The sequence below is a fragment of the Pelecanus crispus genome, chromosome 10, assembly GCF_030463565.1.
Source record: "Pelecanus crispus isolate bPelCri1 chromosome 10, bPelCri1.pri, whole genome shotgun sequence".
NCBI classification, from domain to species: Eukaryota; Metazoa; Chordata; class Aves; order Pelecaniformes; family Pelecanidae; genus Pelecanus; species Pelecanus crispus.
In genome coordinates, this window is record NC_134652.1 from 4,653,682 (window position 1) to 4,669,107 (window position 15,426).

The window sequence follows — 15,426 nt, forward strand, 5'->3', positions numbered from 1 at the left end:
CCTCTCTGGGCACGTTTTTTTGAAAAGATTGCGCCGATTTTAGGCAATCCGTGTGGACTGCAACCATGAAAACCTGCTCACCTCCGCGTGGACTGCAACCATGAAAACCTGCTCACCTGGAGCTTTGCCGTTTCTTAGAAAGAAAAACTATAAAATACTTCGGGTTTTTTTTGAGGGCTCTGACCCGCGCCAGTCGCGCTGCCGCCCCGGGGGCACCGAGCTCCAGTCCTCCAGGCGCCAGAGCGGCGGCGGCGGGGCGCTCTATGGCGCCGCTGCGCTCTATGGTGCCCAGCACTTCCGGGCCGGCCATGGCGGTGGCGGGGGAGCGGCCCGGGCGCCCTGCGGGGCCGGGCTCGGGCCCGGGGTGCGGAGAGGAGCCCTTCAGCCCCTCGGTGCTGGGCACCAGAGAGCAGTGAGTGGCGGCACCGCTGCCGCGGGTGGCTGGGGGCGGTGGGTCGCGGAATGGCGGGCCGCGCGGGGGTGGACCAGGCCGCGTTCCTCCCGGTAGCTCCCCGGTGGTGCTGCCCGGGGAGCAGCGGGCCCGTGCTGTGCCCCAGGTACTCGTCTGGTAACCCTCAGCCTTCCCTCTCTGGGCATCGCCAGCTCGGTGCGTGGCGGACAAGGTGTTCCCGAGCAGTTTGTCAGTCTAGGTGATGCAGGGGACATAAAGTGGCACTGCTACATAGATACGGCCTTCCCGCCCTTTCTTCCCCTCACTCTTTAGCCTCAAATCTTTTCCAGTGTTAATTGTAATATGCTGTCCTTTCCCCCCGCCTCTAGCTGGGATGCTGCATATGAAAGAGAACTGCAAACTTTTCAAGACATTGGAGAAGCTGGGGAAATCTGGTAAATAAAATAACTCCACCGGAGTGTTTTTATTATTTTGTTTTTAAAGTAGATGCTGCAAAAACACAGCCAGTGATTCGGTGGGTTACTGAATAGTTCTGGGTGTTGGCAAAATGATGGGGAATTTTAATCTTGAAGCCACTGGTTCTTCTCTTACCCCATTTTGCAGTGCAGATTTCTAAGTTGTGCTTGGACGACTGTCATTACACAGAAAATGACCCGGTAGTTATGGTGTGTGTTACTAATAAATGTTCATTTTATCCCCGAGTTCAGGTTTAATGATGCAAGTTGACAGTGCTGTCTTCTTTTTTAATATATGGAGGGCTTCACCTCCCAGATTTGGTGTTTCTGTGAGTTTTAAGGCCATGTGATTCGTTTTAACTTCAACAAAGCCAACATGGAATATGAGCTATGTTACCCAAGTGCTTCAGTAAGCATCGCTTTGCAAAAGCTGGAGAGAGGGAGTGATGAAATAAATTTGCTGTGCTTCTTGTACGTCTTTGCTGTCTTGATTAGCTGGTCCCTTGTTTTTAATAGGTTTGGAGAAGAAAGCATGGTTCGCATAATCAGATGGTTGGAAAAACAAAAGGTTCCCCATGACAGCTCTGTGCTTGACATTGGAACTGGAAACGGTGTTTTACTGATTGAATTGGTTGGTATATTGCAAAGTTTGTGCTTTTTGTCCTTTTGATACAGAATCAATGCTCCGAACGGCCTAGTTTAAATATAGTTCTCACAAGTGACACTAGTAATCGCGGAAAGATCTGAAAGGCAAAAAGCAAGCAACCTAAATTAGAACTTACATTGTGCTTTTTTCCCATCAACAGAACACTGGTTACCATGCATCAGGTTTTACAGTTTTATTTGGTTTAAGAATATAAGTGAAATTAACTCGGTGCTGTTGATGTGCCGTAAAGACCATCGTGTCACAAAGACAAGGCATAATTGCGAGTGGCTGCCAGGCAGCCTGTGGGACTTAGGTACATAACTCCTTGCACCAGCAATGCTGTTAGGGGGTTTTAAAAGTGCAGACCTAGTGACAGAATACGTGTGGTATTCTACCAAATAGAAATATCTGCTTTTTTGCTAGACACGCTCAAACTTCTAGTTTCTCGCTACTGCCCAGATTGTCAGTACTTCAGATTTCAAAATTTATGGTATTTCTTTAAATCAGTCAGCCTGAATAGCCCTTATTTTAACTTTACCTTCCTGTTTTCCTATATTTAAAAATGCTTTTCTTCACATTGTTGTGTAAAACACCCACAGGTAAGGAAATTAGGTTGAGTAATACACAAAGTACCCTCGTGTGCAAAACCAGACCCTTTCTCCATACTCAGGTCTGATAATGATACTCGTTATCGATGTAAAAAGTGGTTAAACCCAAGTTTTTTATGTAAATGACTTAAGAAGTTGTTGACACTTCTTTTCAAAAAGTATCCGTTTCTGTCAGGGTGGAAACCCCTTACCAGATATGTTCTGAAGTGTTACAGTGTTGTTATTATACAGTGATACAAGATGTTTAGGAGCTGTGGTATTTTTTTCCTATTTTTAATTGAATACAGGAGAGTTGGTAAAGAAAGGAGCTGTCATACTGTCGCTCTACGTTCTCCATTGGCTCCATTAGTTACTGTAGAAATGGAAAGGGATGGAAGTCAAAGTCAGGTTTATAATGAAATTTTTTTAATATGGACTTTGATTTTAGAAGAGTTTAAAGCCTTTATGGGAACTGGCTGATACACTGCAGCGCAGGAGAAGTCATATCATCAAAAGTAGAAAGTGCTCATCTCATTAAGATAAATAAATTTTGAAGCCTAATAACGATTGTTAAACGCAATGCTAGCTAGCTCTATCATTGCTGAAACATCCAACAGAAAAATCTTATAAATAAAGACTTCAGTTCTATACTGGCACCACTTACAAATCTGAAATTGATTTTCATTCTGTAATGGGAAAACAACAGCCTGTTAGCTTTTAAAAACTACTAAACTGCCATAAGAGCACCCTCCCCGCTTACATTAAGCACTTCAAAGTACTGTGGTTGCTCCAATAGGAAATTTTCAGTCCAGTTCCCATTTGAAAAGTGACTTCAAAAATGATATTGTTTATTGTTTCTAAATAATTCAGGATCTCACTTGCTTACTTGATGTAAAAGAAATTTGTTTTTGTGTTAGCTGTTTGGCTTTGAAAATCAAGTTAGGATTCTTTTGGCAAGCACTTCAGCTACCATAGAACAGTTTTGCCACTGGAGTTGGACTTGATAACGTGATAGAAATGGCAGTACTGAAAGCAGCAGTGTAGGACACGAGTAGCGCTTTTGTAAAAGGTAGCTGCTGAGGGTGTGTATCGGACCGTCATCGGAACAGGAGGAGGTGCCGTAGAGCGCAGTTCATTGGGGAGTGCTGGACTCTGGCATGCCGTTAGCAGTAAAGAATAGTAAATGGGCATTTAGTAAGAAAATTACTCTTAAATGCAGGTCTAAGTGAGTCATCATCAGTTCCAGCAGGGAATAGTGCACAAAAAGGAGGCAGAATAGCCATAAATAAAGGGAAAACAAGAAAGACTGCTGTATCCTGTGTAAACTGGCCCCACTACCCGGCTAGAAGGCAAAGCATCCAGCATGCTGCTAAACGTCTTCTACACGCACACTGCAGGGATCTGCCCATCTGTGAGCTCCAAGACAAATGCCGCTGGAGGCTTCCTCTCCTTTCTGCTTGCTTTGAGGATCTCAGATACGTAAGCGGGACCCCTTGCTGGTTTTATATGTGCAGTAGACTAGGGTCCTACCCCTGCTAACTTCAGGAATCTGGTAGGCTGCATTGATGACCTAATTCTTTTGCCTTCCCAAAATTGCTGCTTTTCTAAGGAAATGTTGCTGCCACATGGAGCTCTGACCTTCTCTTTTTTTTTTTTTTTTTTTTTTCCTGAGTATTGTGGGAGCCAACAGCACTGAAAAACTTCTCTGAAGGGAAGGATATTCACCACCCAAGTGCGGGTGTTTACCTGGCAGCACCAGAAACCCAAACACAGCGCAGTGCTGATAACGTGGCAAACTACCTTCTGCTATTTAATCTGCTTTTTCTAGAAGCAGCAGCAGAGTGCTTGTAAATACCGCCTTCAGGACAGGAGTCCAGTTGCAGGATGCAGTGCAGTCATGTTTGGCACTTGAGTGAACGATCCCTTCCTGGCCGTACGTAGTCAGGCCATACAGGTTTAGCAGCATTTAATGTTGTTTATCCTTAAACTTTCCTTCTCTGCCCCGGCGATTATAGGAGTGAATGGGAACTCCCTGAAGTGACTCAAGCTCTTCTTTTCCAAACAGAGGAGCTGTTGTGGGAACTACTCTTCCACCCCCAAGTCTTCGGCACAGGCATCTCAGGAAGCTTGGTTTGCTCTGGGGAGGAACGTGGGCAGAAGCCTGAGCAACGCGCTGTTCTTCATCAAATGCAAACAACATGGTCTTTGTGTTTAGCTGAAATTAGCCCTCAATTAAGAACAGCTGGCTAGTACTGAGCTCACACAAGCTGAAGGGCTGCTGGAAGGGGGCAGGACCGTTTTAAAAAATTCACGTTGCAGTTTTCCTCGCTGTTGAGGTATCAGCCTTTGTAACAAGTAGATACGCAGCTGATTGCTTAACGCAAGTTAAAGTCCGTGCTTTGTTCAAAACCACACCGAACCCAAGCCTCCTCCCTCTCTCTGCTGTTACTGCCTGCAGCTGGCCGTAAGATCACAGCTCTTCCTGTTAGGTTTGGATCTAGCCAGACCAACTGACACACGTGATACCCAGATCTGGTCGCTTCAGCTTCTGCCTCAGAGTGGAAATGTGTCACTGACCCCCTCCCACGTGCCCGCCTGCTTTGCAAAAGGGTTGCTAGGATCTCACTGCCTGAGTTCACTGAACTGGGTTGTCGTTATCTACTCCAAAGTTAGATTAACAGAAAGGCTCTGTATGCTCTTTCATGCGGTGCATAACCTGCCTGAAAACTGCTGATACAAAGACCTTGTAGCATGCAAATACTTGCATTCAAGTAGACATTAGCATGAATAATTAGAAAAATGTAAGGTTTCACAGTGGATTTCTGTACCAATAAAATGTGTTACAAATTTTGGCTCTTACAATTTGGGTTATAAACCAAATACTTGCTCAATCTCAAATGTTATGTAAGCATCAGAGAGATTTTCTTCTTATTTTGAAGCATCTGGCATCGGCGCACGTTGTCATCACTGAAAATTCCTGGTTTCTAGGTTACTTTTGGTGCAGATAAGAGAGCCTGTTCCCCTCCAGGGTGTTAACTTTTCACAGTTCTGCTCAGTTTTCTGCTTGTTGACACAAACCAGCTTTCAGTCAACAGTTCTTTTGATGAGGTATTATTAGGCAGAATGGAGTTATTTCAGCTCATTCCCCCAGCTGTGTAGCTCTTGTAATGGTAACAGGAATAAAAATGAGTAAAAGTGGGTTTTTTTCTGTCATTAAGAGGAGGAGAGATGAGATGGATTATAGATAGGGAATATATACTTGTTGGATAAAAAAATTGCTAGCATGCTGATTAAGATTCTCTGCTTCTGTCTAGGCAAAGTCTGGCTACACGAATCTCACTGGGATTGATTACTCTCCTTCTGCAATACAACTTTCAGAAAAAGTGAGCGAGAAAGAAGGGGTGTCTAACATTAAATTAAAGGTAAGTTTTGAGAGAAGGTTTATTGAGGAACTAGAAAGCAATTGAACCCAAGATTAAATGACCTAATTGATACTCAGATGTACCCAGTGTACTATATTAATGATGTCTTTTCAAATTCATTTTTGAGAGAACTCTAACCAAATAAATCTGTATTTATAAGAAGATTTTTGGTCTTTTTTTTTTTTTCTTCCCTGTTTGTAACAGTCATTAGGGCTAACAAGATTTCCCTGCTTGTAGCAGGGAGCAGAATAGTGGTTCGCCATTTGGTGAGTTCTGTATTTTAGCTGCCACATTCTGAATTTCAGATGTGAGATAGAGGATGAAATCTTTAAGTGATAGAATCCCTACCAGTAGCTGTGCAGCAGGAGGTTTGAGAGGCCTTGCTGGAGCAGGGGGTAGGACCAGATGACCGGAAAGAGTGGGCAAGCATTGGAACAGGCTGCCCAGAGAGGGAGTGGAGTCCCCATCCCTGGAGGTGTTCAAAAAACGGGCAGACGTGGCACTTTGGGACATGGTTTAGTAGGTATGGGGGTGTTGGGTTGATGGTTGGGCTGATGATCTTAGAAATCCTTTCCAACCTTAATGATTCCTAGTTTTACTTTCATTAAAAAATAATCCAGCCACCAAGCCAGGAAACATGAAATTACTACTCTACCCTGAATTGGTTTAGTGGTGGACTTGGTGGTGTTAGGTGAATGGTTGGACTGGATGATCTTAAAGGTCTTTTCCAACCTAAATGATTCTGTGATTCTGTGACCTCCAGAGGTCCCTTCCAACCTCAGCCATCCTGTGATTCTGTGATTGCTTTTCACTCTGAGCAATCTCTCTGCTATGCTGTTTTATCCTCCAGCTCTGTACCTGTGTGATGTCTCCGTTCTTGTATGTCAGTTGTAATCTCTTGGTGGCAGGCACTGTCTGTTCTTCTGTATTTGTACAGTGCCTAGCACACAGTACTTAGGAAACCAGGAATCAAAGTACAAATAATGATTTCAAGAATGAACTTCAAGTATGTTAGTTTAGCTTTAGATGGATAGGAATACACACGGGCTTTACAGCAAATAGATCATCACAGAATACGTAGAGAAGAAAGAAGCTGACATGGCATTATACGTCTGAAAAGCCTGTGAGTTATCCTTCCCTAAGTACACTGGTTGTCAGTTTTGAGGCTTTTTATTTTAAAGTATTGGTTTGCATTAAAGATTCAGGAGCTCCTGAGTAGAAGATTGTTTTCACAGTTGTAGACTTCTGGTTTAGGTAGAAGACTTCCTGGCTCCGTCAGCTGAGCTGTCAGGATTTGAGATTTGTATTGACAAGGGGACTTTTGATGCCATAAGCCTTAATCCTGATAACGCGGTGGGAAAGAGGAAGCAGTACGTGAGATCTCTCTGCAGTGTCTTGAAACCAGAGGGCTTTTTCCTCATAACGTCTTGCAACTGGACCAAGGAGGAGCTGTTGAACGAGTTCAGAGAAGGTAAGCAGTTGAACAGAACCACCTGCCAACTTGCGGTTGTTCAAGGATGCGATGAGTAAATGTTGATGTCTGTGTTAGCATGTTGACTTGCTCAGATCAGTATTAGACAAGGATTAGCTGTAGCGACTGGTAAATGCTTCAGCCTGCCTTCTGTTTTTCTCAGGAATTGCAGTTTCTGTGTTTGCCAGTGCCAACGTGCCAAGGCAGGGGACAGGTTTTGTTATACTTCGGAGGACGAGGACTTCAGTCTCGTTAAACTGGGGAAGGAGAGGGTTCTATACCCGTGTGATAGTTTTCTCTTTTGGTCCTTTATTACCAGATCCAGTTCACCCATCTGATTGCTTTGAAATTGGGGTAGCACTGTTACCCGTATTTAGGGGAACTGGCAAGCCTGTGACTGTGACCTTTTATGTCACCTCCTCAGCGAACTTTCTGATCCACTGCAAAGGGTGTTTTTTACATGTTGGTTAGCTCTTGAATTTCATGCCTGAGGCTTGAAACTCAGTGTGGATCTAGAACAACCGTCCCTTCTGGGGAACTAAAATTACTGGCAAGTTATCATCTTTTCTGCCATTAATTTGTGAGTCAGCCAGCTGAGATTTTTATTATCCATGGAAGGGTTTCAGCTGTATAAAGCAGCAGTGCAGCGTAACAATACAGTCCTATAAACTTACAGAGTAACTGACTTGCAAGTTTTCCAGATGAATAACGGATGGTTTGCAAAGGGTTATCCAAGAGGAGAATAAAATTACTTCCTTCTAATAGAAGCATTTTGATTTCTGTCTGGCAGGATTTGAAATTCTGGAGGAGTTGCCAACACCCAAGTTTTGCTTTGGAGGAAGAATTGGAAACAGTGTAACAGCATTGGTTTTCCAAAGGAAAAAAGTGAGGCCATCCATCTTGGACAAATTAGATTAGTTGAGAAAAGTCTGAACTTTAAACCTGACAGAAAACCTCAGACACGTGTGTAAATAAATGCACAGTAAAATACTGTGTATGGAACTCTAAGGGACTATAAAACATTGCCCTAGAAACATTTCAGCCTTGCATAACTTGCCCGTAAATTTTGTCCTTGCTACAACCTCACTTGTTTTAGGGAAGCTGCAGGTTTGTAAGTGAGAGAGAAATAAGGCATTCTAAATACGGAGACTAGCATAACCGAATGATATTTGTGTTTGGAACATAAAGGTTATCTGGTATTTAATTTCTGTATTGGTAATTGGCGAGCAATAGAGGTAAAGCTATTCTACAAAGCAAAAATCTTATTTCTCTGTTGTGCGATGTAATAGGGAAAAAGCTTTTGAAATATAAGTGCTGGATCTTTTTATTTTTTTCTTAGGTGAACATGAATGTAGCTGTTAAGGAGGGATATGGATATAAAAGCCATAGCACTTGCAAAAAAGGACCAGTGAGTGCTTTGAATTCAGGCTTTCAGAGGTTCTCAGACTCAGCATAGTTTTGTCTCCATTGCAATAGCTCAACTCTTTCCCACAGAGGGAGGCTATTGAGTGGTTTTGAAAATCTCACTTGCCTGTGTGCATGCTTCATCAGTTATTTCCACGGATCCCATAAATATATAAAGGTGTGACGTTACAGTCTCACTAGCATGTGACATATGCCTCTTCCATTACTAATTTGCTATATAGTAACGTCTTAAGAGCCGACAATGACCGTATGTTTTCCAGTGAATTTCTCAGGACAGATTTTAGCTGCATAAATCCAGAAGAATTCAAAGCGTAACTATCCATTAATTTTTCTTTTTTTTTTCTTTCTTTTTTTTTTTTAAACTTGTGTGTGTGATCCTTTTGCTTAATTTCTTTGCCTTTATTTCTTCTGTTGTTTATTTTCACAACACTACTATTGCTTGAAAGGTAGGAAAATGAGATTTCTGTATGTCTTGACAAACACATTCGCAGGTGGCAATAAACTTGTTCTTTCAAACATCATGGAGGCCCTATTAGGCAATCAGGTTTTGTTTCACAGGCAAGTTCACGTTTGCTTATCAGAGAATTGCTTCTCCTAGTTTCCAGACTCCTCCTAGTTCCCAGGGTTCAGGAGATCTTTAAGGGTCAAGAAATACTTCTAGTCCTTTCCCAGGATAGGAAATAAGGCATTATTTGCACAGTGGTGAGTCCTCCCTCTGTGATCCATCTGGTGATGTCTTCAAGGTAGGAATCCTAAATTCTACATCTTTTTGCAAAATGGGCTATACTGGTTCCATTGGCAGAATGGTCTATCAGCAGTGGTGAGAAGTTTAGTCCCAGTGAATAGCTCTCTGCATATTTGGTCAGGCTTGGGTTCCTAACTCAAGTGCCAAACCCACGGTCTTGTTATCATTTGGGTAACGACCGTAGCAGGATGTACTGCATCTGCCCAGCAGTCTTCCAGCAGCCAACAGGAGTGCTGTGAAATGCAAGTGGTAATTCAAACGAAGGATTTTTTTTGATGGAGTAGTACAAAGGATTCGAAGTACACTACTGATAACAACCTCAATAAAAAGACTATGACATTTGTAGCCAATTTGGCATCAGTAAATTTGCTTAATACAAGCAAATTTTAATTGGCAAGTACTCTGGCAAGATGTGTTTAGGGCATCTGTTTTATTCCCATCTGTATTTTTTGCTGTTGAAGGCATGATTTGTATTTAATCATGGAATGAAAATAAAGTCATGGCTGTCATGGATTTTATTCTAATCAATTAGGAGGAATTTAACTATAGATTCACACTCCATAAGATATGTAAGGTTCAGGGCAAGTATTATTTTCTCCTCTTTGTAGGACTGATTATTACTAGATTTTGTTCTCTAGGTAATATTTTTATATCATTTGTAAAGCTAAAAATAAGCTTCCGAAAGTGGTTACACAGAAATTTTAGCATCGGAAATCATGTAAGTGTGTCATGCAAGTTGTATGATCAACCACTTTCAATTAGTATTTTTAGCAAGGCATTTGGAAGCAATGATAGTAATTCACTATTTTCTCTTGCTGTCATGTTGCTGGTTTTCAAATGTTCTGGACAACTTTTGTATTTCTTTTTGTAATTATTTTTTTCCCATATGAGTAAGTTTTTTACTGGGGAGGTTTCTTAGTGGTGGGAAAAGGCTGAGAACCAGTCTCCTCTTCCAGCCTACCTCATTATTTGCCCAAGGTCATGGGTTGTTGAGGACTTCCACTAAAAGCATTTCCCTACCACTTCTGGGCTTTATATAGCTGCATAGGCAGCAAGCCTTCAGAGATAGCATGTGGTTCCTCTGCTTTACCTTTGGCATTATGGGACCCAGGCATAAGCTGGAGATACACAAACTAACGTCACCACTAAAATGTCGTCTTGCTGCTCGAAGGTGTCACGAGCCTGTTGTTAGGAGCCTTAAATGCTGGTGGTCTGAAGGAGTTTGGGCCAGGAATGTGTTTTTCCCATGGACAAGGGTCTGGCCTTTGTCCGTAGGCAATCGTCTTCAGATCTCTGTGGTGTTCTGGGGCAGAATTCATGTGCCTATCTGCTTCTCAGGTCTATATAAAAGTTTTCTAGTAAGATGCTCAAGAAAGCTGAAAAGAAAGAGCCTGCAGATAGGTGTCTTTCCAGGGAGGAAGGGTGGGGAGTGGAAAAATGGAGTGGCTCTCAGAAGTGGAAAGGTTTTGATTCCTAAATTTGTAGTGGCCCTTCTTTAGTCTCAAAGGAGCACGCAAGCTGTTGCTTGAACTAATTTCTGCATCTGATCTGTAGTTCACCCAAGCCAACAGGCCCAAGCACTTTCAAGTATCACTGGAGAATAGAAAAATGCTTGTAAAAGATGTTTTAGGAGATGTATTTTATGGCAATAATAACCAAAGGCTTACTATTTAAAATCTGCTCTGTTGGAAACCTGGTATTTTTTGAATAATGGAGTCTAGGTAGCAGCTCTAATACTGACTTAAGCAATGGCTTTTTACCGACTAGTAGGATTTGGAAATGACATGTCAGAGAATGTCCTTGATTTGGGGCATTTCATCTTGCTAGATGGTTCTTCATGCAGGTGTTATCTCTAAATGTTGATGCTTTTCAGTGAAAAACCTCTTAAAAAAAGAGGCAGGGGAATAAGCAGTGAGCTACGAGGAGTGAGTCTTTGCCTGTAGTTTGGGGAGTGGTTCACGGTAGGTCACGAAGGCTGGTATCTTCATGACTACACAGTTGTGCAACTTTTGGTTTCAGCTGCACTGCCAGACTACAGCAAAATTAATGCAGCATTTGAAATATGTTCTAATCCTATTGTTTTGCTATCCGAAGACTGCGTATGTGATTTCACTGTCTGTGAAATCATAGCCACATACTGTGAGTATGTTGTGATGGCAACCAAGCACCACCCAGCTGCTCGCTTACCCTTCCCTCTGGTGGGATGGGGGAGAGAATCAGAAGGGTAAAAGTAAGAAAACTCGTGGGTTGAGATAAGAACAGTTTAATGATTGAAATGAAGTAAAATAATAGTAGTAGTAGTAGTAATAATAATAACAATATAATAATAATAGTAATAATAATGTACGAAGCAAGTGATGCACGATGCAATTGCTCACCACCCGCCGACCGGTACCCAGCCAGTCCCCGAGCAGCAATTGCTGCCCCCCGGCTAACCCCCCCAGTTTCTGTACTGAGCGTGATGTCATATGGTATGGAATAGCCCTTGGGGCAGTTTGGATCAACTGTCTTGGCTCTTCCCCCTCCCAGCTTCTTGTGCCCCTGGCAGAGCATGGGAAGCTGAAAAGTCCTTGCCTGGTGTCAGCACTGCTGAGCAACAACTCAAACATCAGTGTGTTATCAGCATTATTCTCCTACTAAATCCACACCACAGCTACTAGGAAGAAAATTAATTTTATCCCAGTGAAAACCAGGACAGGGTAGTAAAACTAACATCTTCCATGGATCTCAACAGCAGTCGAGCCCACAGACTTTTCCTGCAGTACCAAGTTTAGGCTGGATGACGCCGCAGAGCTGGCATACCTTTCTGGATCTGGGCATAGTTTTGCGTAAAACGTAGGCAGAACAGAAAGGGTTTACATTCCCTTGTTGATCCACAACATGCCGAAGGATGAAATTCTCTCGGTGCCAGTGGGCTTTGCGTCATTAGCCAGATGCCAAACTCAATGAGATGCCTGGAAAGACTGGAAAGGGAAGGGAGGTGTGAGCCAGTGTCCTCCAGAGGGATCCAGAGCATTGAAATGTAGGCTCTCCCTTTCTCCCTAAGCAATTAAACCTCAAGACTTGGTAATGTTAGGTTAATGGTTGGACTGGATGATCTTAAAGGTCTTTTCCAACCTAAACAATTCTATGATTCTATGATTCTAAGATCAGATGCAAGCTAGATCTCATCTTCTCCCTCAGTTTCAGTGGTAGCGTCTGCAACTCCAGTGCTAGATGAAGTACTTGGAACTGGTGGTTGTGAGCTGGGTTGTGCGGATGATGGTAGCCTCTCTCTTGACTGGCCTTCTCTTCCGGGCAGATGGAGGATGGCTTTTAGTACATAGGCCCCAACAAGCAGCACCTCCATCAACGGCTGTGTTTGGTGCAGCTCAGGCATCCGATACCTGACTCCTGATACCTGCTACTGCCAAGCAAACTGCATTTAGGGATTCTCCTTTTGAGGCATTTACTGGGAGAGGCCATTGTATTTGTTGTGGGGCTTGTACTACTGAAGGAGCTTGGAGCCTTTTACCCTGGCTTTTTATGGGGTGTATCAGGGAAGTGAACTGTCAGGATGCAATATCTGAGAGAGGAGACCAAGTGAAATTAATGAAATAAGTACTGTTTTGAGATGTCAGATCTAAGGGAGTTTCTACACATGGGACTTTGCTACAGTGCAGGGCAAATAGGTTCTCAACACAAAAAGCCTTTGCCCTTTCAGCATCACAGTACTTTCTTGAAGTAAATACTTCTGCAATCATGTTTATATAAATTAAAAAGTGAGAAATACCAGACATGAAAATCATGACACAACTGAATGAACACAGAAAATTCAGAGGGAAGGATAATGTTCCCTCACTGCTCGACTTCCCTCTTGGTGACCAACTTGTTATTTTCAAGAAAGTATGTTTATTTAACGGTCCTTAAGGAGCAGAAGTAGTCAACTGCATTGCTGTCTGTAGGCTGCTTTTTGAATGTCAGGTTTTTTTGAAGGCTTAGAAGATATGGAATTAATACTGTGTTCTTGAGCTTTAGTATAATTCTGTAGTCTAAAATGAAGAATTTCTGGGAGCTACAATTTTTTTGAAGAGCTGTAGGGTTATATCAGAAATATGAACAGAATTATGGCAGCTGCTCGTCCAGACAGGGCCAGCAATGATGAAGCATGTAATTACAGGCTTTCTATCCTGTCAGGAGAACATTTCTTCAAATCATTATCAAGAGCATCAGGTTGAAATAACTGTTTGCATTATGGGCTCACCCTCTCAATTTCAAAACCAACATTGCGGCACCATTTCTGAAAACCAGGAATGGCCAGCTGCCTTGATTGTAGCATAGGATTTGGGGTATTTGACACAGGAGACTCTCAGCTTTTTTTACCTTCTGTTTTTCAAAACAGTTTTAAAAAGGAGCTTTCAGATGTTTGGGTTTTTAATCCTGCCATTGCTATCTACAAAACAGCTGGTTATACCCGAGTTACGAAGTGCACGTCCCACCACAGAGGTCTCAGGTGTGAGTCTCAGGAGAGCAAATAATGTGTGCAATAAACAGTGCTGTGAGCAGACTGCCCCACACGTTCAGTGTAATAATAAGGTGTTTCAAAACCTGACCAGAGGATACCAGTATGGAAGCTGTGCCTGTGGTACAGGATTTGCTGTACAGAACCAGAGTGCTCTCAGAGGTTGGGCTTGACGTCTTCAAAAAGTTTGCATTATCCTTGTCTTTAAGCAATGAAAACAATTCTTGTCTGAGGGAACATGTCCATGGCTAGAAATGGAGGTGTCCTCTCATAAAATTTGCATCCAAATTATTTCAGTTCTGCACAGGTTTCTGGTGCAGGCCATGACGTCTGTGGGGCCGAAGGGTCAAAGGCCTGAATGGGCAACCGAGGCGATGAACTGAAACCGTTCACTCGGAACAACTGGGCTTTGTGTCCAGGTGTACAAGGTGAAGCCATGTGTGCAAGCTAGATAGAATCACAGAATGCTTTGGGTTGGAAGGGAGCTTTAGAGGTCATCTAGCCCAACCCCCTGCAGTGCCAGGGACAGCTTTAACCAGACCAGGGTGCTCAGAGCCCCGTCCAGCCTGGCCTGGAATATTCCTGGGGATGGGACCTCTACTGCCTCTCTGGGCAAAGAGAAACAGAACCGTGAAGCTACAGAGCTGGGCTGACACTGATCTTGGCAGCTTCTTTGGAGTTATTTTTACGTAAGGATGAGTTCTCGAATAGCTTTTCTGGTACATTAGGCACAGCAAGCTTTTCTTCATCGCTGACACTGGCTTCCATGTATTTCAATGTTCCAGGAATGCACTGGCAGCACTGTAGCCATTGTAAGGAAAATCTGCGTGTATATATACACTGCTATGTCCGTTCTACTGTGTTCCAGGGTGCCTGGTAAAAGACTGCCAAAATTTATGTTATTTCATACCAGACAAAAATCTTTAAGTATGGTATTTAGCAACATACAGCAAAATTTTCAGTGTTTTGGCACTCGGCTTGCTTTCCTAATCTTGGCATGCCGAAAGGTAAAGAACACGACTTGCTACAACAATAACTGCTTTATTTTATAGGCCCTCTAAGCATTTTAACATATCAAATCGTCTCCTGTAGAATATGTGGAAAGCACATAGAAAATAAACAGGCCAGGGCTTTGCATTGCCCTAAGGAGACGTGCCTTTGCATTCCCATCGCTCGCTGCCTTTCCTGGGGTAAGAGGAGAGGGGGGCTGCGCTGCGCAGCGTTACCAACCCCTTGGCTGAATGGGTGGTACGGACGCCCGCGGAGGGGACGGCTCTATTGTATGCCTTGGCTGGACGTACGTTGAGCATGACCTAACCCTTGTGGGTAGCAGCTAAATTGAGGAACAATTAATGGGCACCCAGGGTTTTCAGTGAAAGGGGATGAGGTGTTACAGCCTCAAGACAAAGGAGGAAAAGGAACGCTGGCGTGTTTTATTTGACACAAATAAGGGAAAAACCAACCTGTGGCTTAATTTCCATTTGTTAGGTAACAGTATAGCTTGAAATGAGCCCATTTCTAGGTTACTGGAAATTAAACTGCGTGCTGTCAGGCAAACAAATGATGTAGCCGCAAGGTAGCATATAAATTCTGGATAATGGCAAGTGCATAAGCCCGTGCTGGAGAGCCAGAGCTAATAAACACTGGTGCGGGAGCAGAAACGAGCCTCAGCACAGTCACTCCAGCAGCCAAGTATTCATGGACAGCGTCACGTGTCAAGCAAAGGTGGGAAGAATGTGCATTTATTGAGTAATTGGAAATG

General features: G+C 43.2%; 1 protein-coding gene across 1 annotated transcript; it reads left to right on the forward strand.

The window, feature by feature from the left end:
- Positions 1–308: 308 nt before the first annotated feature.
- EEF1AKMT2 (EEF1A lysine methyltransferase 2) lies at positions 309–8,194 on the forward strand. The gene is made up of 6 exons (XM_075717696.1): positions 309–412; positions 781–846; positions 1,384–1,498; positions 5,415–5,522; positions 6,777–6,993; positions 7,784–8,194. Exons 1-6 carry the CDS (start codon positions 309–311, stop codon positions 7,909–7,911), a joined length of 738 nt encoding a protein of 245 aa, XP_075573811.1. The 3' UTR covers positions 7,912–8,194.
- Positions 8,195–15,426: the final 7,232 nt, after the last annotated feature.